General features: G+C 45.3%; 1 protein-coding gene across 1 annotated transcript in view; it reads left to right on the forward strand.

Annotated features, from left to right (window-relative positions):
* Window positions 1-6,130, forward strand: part of LOC108799332 (alpha-1,4-N-acetylglucosaminyltransferase-like) — a 50,156-nt gene that overhangs the window by 43,034 nt on the left and 992 nt on the right. The window contains exons 5-6 of the mRNA XM_018571187.1: window positions 4,591-4,615; window positions 4,706-4,721. Coding sequence (XP_018426689.1) covers window positions 4,591-4,615; window positions 4,706-4,721 — 41 coding nt within the window. The remainder of the gene's footprint in view (window positions 1-4,590; window positions 4,616-4,705; window positions 4,722-6,130) is intronic.

A 6,130-nucleotide genomic window follows, 5' to 3' on the forward strand; every position in this document is an offset into this window, starting at 1 on the left:
TGGATTATAATGGGGAATATTACACTGTAATGTTCCCTATTATAATCTATTTCTCTGATTAAATGATTACAGGTAGGCATGTGATCTATCAAAGTTTGAGACTACGTTAGAATGTGTGACCAGTGACGTGGTCACACATTTTAACGTAATCTCACCCAGTTTTTCGGTGGTGGAATAAGTGAAGAATTCCAATGCTTTAATTTTTTGGTGTAACTGTATTTTATTTTGAAGGCATGTTTAAATACAATTAAATTAAAATTATTAAATCAAAACAATCTAAAATATAAACAATCAACGTCCCCCCCTCAGCGGGCCACAGTAAAATTATGAAACGTTGACCGGTCTGCACCGATAAAAAGGTTGGGGAGCACTGATGTAAGGGACCCGGGCTGGCCCCCCAGGCTGCCCGGGCCCCTTACATGAGTATCGGCCGTACCCCCCTGATGGCTGCCCTACTCCTATGTAATGTTAAGGAGGGGACTGTGTGGAGTTTGGTTTACTATTATTAACACTGTCTGTACTGTGCTTGTAGATTTAATTATCAGTTAACTAGATTTGAACACTGTCTATCGTAACAAAGGGCTAAAGTTCTAGAATCATTGTATGTTAATGAGGGGAAGTGCAGTCTGTGCCTCAATTCGTCCCTCTACCACCCCTACTCTTTCCTCACCAAAGAAACTAAGAAAAGGTTAAAAATATGTTTAATGTTTTATTTTATTTTTTGCATGTAGTGTAGGAACACATACAAAACACATAGGGGGGTTTCTCAAATTTGACTGCAAAAGTAAAAATACAATTTTAATATAGATTTGATGTTTACATAAACTTAAAGGACTCATTCAGATGAGGGGGAGAGGGACAGGTGCTGTGTGTAATTGCAGTATGCATCCAAGGGCAGACACCCAGACCTGCACGGTGTGCATATGACAGCATGTAATTCCGTGCAGCCACATCCTCTTATAGGGAAGAACAGGCTGCTGAGTGCAATCACACACAGCATCTGTCCCTCACAGGATTTGCTCTTTATGTGGGCGTGCATGCCGTACAGACGTGTATGCCCATCTGAATGAGCCCTCAATGAGTAACATTCAAAGGAAATCTCCAGCTGTTACGTACCTTCTGGGAGACCGGATGTGAGAGGAGGCTTCCCTTGCACCTTGTTTCCTGGGAGACTCTGAGGATGGGAACAGAGCCCAGCGGGACAACAAGTGGCAGGAGTGCCAGTGGTGTTGAGCACCGTGCAAGCCGTAATCCAATGGGCAATCCGAGGTCAGGTTCCAAGCAGGCAATTCCAGTACAAAAGGGGTCAGGCAGAAGAATGGTCAAATAACAGTTCCGAGGCCAAGGCAGGCAGAATTCAAGGTTAATCGAGGAAGTCCGGGTCACAAGGATCAAGCAAGATATCAACAAACTGGAACAAGGATTAGCTGACAATAAACCAGCAACATGGTGGTACTGCTGCTGGGTTTATGTAGGGCCAGTGATGTCATTTCCTGTGCGCCATCATGGCAGATTTTCATGCTGACGGATTACTGCTTCTGTGCATGCGCGGGATGCGCATCTTCTTCCGCGCAGGTTACTGTTTATGCGCATCTTCTTCCGCATAGGTTACTGTTTCTGCGCATGCGCAGAATGGCGCGTTCCCGAGCAGCGAGGGAACGCGCAGGCCGCACATGCGCAGATGGCGGGGATCCTTTACACCAGCACTGTACTTGACTCTAACTTGTTTTGAATTTTATCATATGCCTGCATTAACTTTGCTTCAAGATTCACCATCTTCTACCTGCATGAACCTTTTGAACTATTCCAGTGGAAGATCAAACTTTCTATATTCCAGTAAGGCATCCTTGGGGATGGGCTTTGAGTGAGAAGAAGGCATTAGGGTATGGAGGAAATGTGGAATATGTCTTATCATTCTTGTTTCCTTTTTGCACCTGTTTATTGAGTACTTTGCCCAAGGCAATGCTGCTCTAGTTTTTTGTCCAGAAAAATGGTAAATGTTCCTGTTTTACAATTTCACCTTCATTAGTGTCCAGATAATTATGGCACATAAACCATGTACCGATAATTAATCCTAAATCTAAAACTGTAAACAAGACATGTACACCTTCATGTTGCCTGGAGACGGTCAATGCCCCTTATATTCTGTTAAACTATAAATTGTGATTGCAAGAACAATTTAGCAGAGTACTCTTATATCTCTCCAATATTGATGTATGGTCAATAAATTCACCTATTCATAAAAGAACGCAGAGTCTCGTCCTGGGTTGACAACGACAATAGGATACAGGCAGCTGGGTTGCATAGTCTCTTTACTTGCTAGGCACACTAAGTCTTAGCCCGCACAATCAGCAAAATCATGTGCTCTCCTTCAGTTGGCCATTGCCTGCCTTTTAGGTCTGCCATTCCTCCTGCACACTAGAGGCAGCTTACATCCATTTGGATAAACCCACACATCAAGCTGACAACACTATGGGTTGTCAGCCTTCAACTAGAAATGCTGTGCCTAGTAGGGTCTCCAGGTAAGAAACGTTTTTGTTACAGATTCACAAAAAAATATTTGCTTAATATAACTATATACAGTGAGGCATGATACCAAACATACTTAATGTGTATTTCCATGTTTGTTGCCAAATTAGAATAACGCCTACTTTATATTTATTACATGCTCCCATTCACAGCACATACCTTAAAAGATATATTTAAAAATTGCTGTGTACATTTTTAAGTGCTTTTTACTTGCTTAAACATCCTAAATAGCTTCCCTCTATGTAATGTGTTCACATTTGGTCCCTTGAGCTGCATTTGTCTGCATAATACCTCACATGTATGGTGTTAATAGGGCACCAGGAAAACAAAATTCTGCATGCCCTGTTAACACTATACATGTGTGGTGGCGTGCAGAAAAATGCAACACAACTGACATGAGGCTCAATTCACACAATGGACATGTCAAAGAGAACTATGATCAAACACTTTTTGGCATTAGTTCTCTTTTGGGTCACAGGAGGACATTCACTTGCAGTGAGATCAACGTCCCTGGTTACCTGCTAACACTGACACTGATCTCCAAACAGCTAACTCTCCCTGGCGCCCCGGGAGTCTCCTGCTCCCGGCCGCCAAGGAGAGAAACACTGCTGTTTCCTTTTTTTTTCTTTATTCTGACACGATCGATGTCAGAATAGAAAAAAAAATAATTTTTTTTTTTCCCATTGAAAAGGATATGGGACATTACTATTGGCTATTTCAATTTGCAATAGCCAATAGTAAACTAGCATTGTACCCGCCCTCTGCTGCAGTTCCCCATCAGGTCCAAAATCTGCTCGGTACCTCTGAGGGACTGAGCAGAACAGCTGAGCCAAATGCCGCTATTCGGCTATTCACTCACTGCTGTTCAGCATCTTTAAGAATAGCAGTGAGAAGCCTGCCTGCTTCTCACTGCTTGGCGGCTGGGAGCAGGAGACTCCTGGGGCGCCAGGGAGAGTTTGCTGTTTGGAGATCAGTGTCCCTGGTAAGCAGGTAACCAGGGACGCTGATCTCACTGCAAGTGGCCGTAGCCAGCCGTAAGATCAAGTCCCGGCCTCCTGTGACAGCTGATAGCTGTCTCTGCCCCCACACCCCCTCTGGGAGAGGAGCTGTGTCAGCGCTCATAGCTGTCACCACCCACACACCACCGCTCTCCTGATCTGTCTTAGGAGGATGAGTGGTGCAGGAGGAGAGACGCCAGCCGCTTACATCACTGTCCTCCCACACTGCTCGGCCTCCTGTGACAGTTTCTATCCTATGCACCGCTATTTTGGCTGAAAGATGGCACTTTCGGCAGAAATGATTAGCCCTGGCAAATCTAATTATCATTTGTAAGCTAGATTTGAACAATGTCTGTCCTAACAAAGTGTTAAAGATCTTAAAAATTATTGAATGTTAATTTGGGGACGCTCAGTGTGTACCTAGTCATTCTATGGGGACAGACAGAGTTTCCTGTCATTAGAAAGACATAGCGAATATTGCAAAGGCCAGGTACACAGACAAATCTAAAAGGTAAGAAGTATTTTAAAATAATATATTTTTCAGTATGATGTGTGAATAGGAACACATAACAAACATATAGAGGGGATTTCTCAAATTTGATTGAAAAAGTGAAAATACACTTTATATTTGGAACAGCCCATCTCACCTTGATTTTTTTCCCCCCATGAGTCTCTTATACTAATTGTGGCCATTTCCTTGTTTCCTTTGCAACCCGGCTGTTTTGGTCAGTGTATCTTTCTGTAACTGAGCATAACTAGTTGTAGCCATTCACTAGTTCTAGACTTGTTCTATTATGATGAATATGTTTCATCACTTATTCAAGTAGCTTCCTCAGTTCTACATAGAACATAGATCTTAGAATTGAGGTAGCTACTTGGATGAGTGGTGAGACCAGGGCCGGATTTACTCTCTCTGCTGCGAGGCCAGGTTCCTCAATGCACCCCTCTAACCAACAACCAGCATGAAGAAAGGCAGACCTGCAGGCTGCATACAATGTGCAGGGCTGTGTGGGGTGTCAGGAGGCTGTGCGGGGTCTCAGGAAGCTGTTTGTGGTCTGACCAGGACTCTGCGGCATCTCACCATTGCTGTGCGGGTCTCACCAGGGCTGTGCCGGTGGGTGCTGGCAGCGGAAAGGAGGAGAAGATGTGCAGCCAGTGCTGTAAACAGGCATTGTGAGGTCTTGGATCTTGCAAGTGCAGGATCTTACGGCAACTGAACCTGTAAAAAAAATGTAAAGGTCGGTATCACCCTTTAGTATAAGGCTGGTATTGGTGCATCCTTAATCCCATCCATCCCCCCCTATAGGCATTAGACACCCCTACATTTCCCCTATAGGCAGCAGTTCCCCACCACAGAGGTGTATAGGGACAATGAGGACATGCTGGCCGGGGTGTCCCTAGACCGGGTGACACCCCGATGTGTCGTCATCGCGCATGCGCGGACATCTGATTGATGCCTGCCGGCGGCCATCTTGGTAATGGACGCCGGCAGAGAGGAGGGGCCGTTCATCCGGCGGGATGAGGTATGCCGCCGGGTCCCCTCCTCTCTCCTGACACCGTCGGGCTCTCGGTCCATGACCGAGTGCCCGACTTTTTAGATGGGGTGACACCAAAATGACTGTCAGTCATTTTGATGTCACTGCCTCTAATTGTGGCACCCGGGTGCAGGCCGCACCAACCTTGTGATGCCACTGAATGCTGGGACTTGTAGTTCCCTGTGTGATGTGTGTGTGGGGGGGGGGGGGGTGTACAGGTACAATTAGAGCATGCTGGGACTTGTAGTTCCCTAAGTGATATGCAAAAGGCTGTACAACTACATGCCCCATCATGCCCTCATTATCCCTGTACACCGAATATCAGCCTGGGAACTACTACAGGTCCCAGCATGCCCTCATTTTCCTTGTACAACTTCCCCCCATATCACCCAGGGAACTACAAGTTCCAGGATGCATGTCTCCTACAGTAGTTCCCTAGATGATATGTGGGGGTGTACAGGGACAACGAGAACATGCTGGGCCTTGTTGTTCTCTATGCTATGAGGCTGTATGAATTACTGTCGTTCTGAAAGTACAAGTAATACAATGCCACTATAAAACATAGAATAAAACATAGTTGACCTTAAAAGTTTCAAGTTAAATTATGTTGTATTCTATGTTTTATAGTGGCATTGTATTACTTGTTCTTTCAGGAGGACAGTCATTCATACAGCCTCATAGCATAGAGAACTATAAGGCCCAGTGGGACTGCCTGCTTGTAGTTTATTAGTAATACAATACTTATATAGAACATGAAATAGAATATATTTGAACTTGAAACTTTCAAGTTCAACTGTATTCTAATCAATGTTCCATAATAGCAAGTACACTAACCACCTACAACTGTCCTCCTAGCTGTAAAAAGGAAAAAAAAACACACACTGGGGTGCGGTAAAGCGGCAACTCACCGGCCGAGGCGTGTCTCTCTCCAGCATGAGGTCGCGGCTGCTGCTCGATGGGTCCTCGCGGCCGAGGCCCCAAAGCAGCCCCAGCATTTGCCTGTTTCAATATTGTTCTCCTCCCGGCCGGTCTGCTTGTCGCTGCCCGGCAGGCCGGCGCCCCCCCACC

The sequence above is a fragment of the Nanorana parkeri genome, unplaced genomic scaffold (genome assembly GCF_000935625.1).
Source record: "Nanorana parkeri isolate BGI_ZX_2015 unplaced genomic scaffold, ASM93562v1 scaffold1698, whole genome shotgun sequence".
NCBI lineage: Eukaryota > Metazoa > Chordata > Amphibia > Anura > Dicroglossidae > Nanorana > Nanorana parkeri.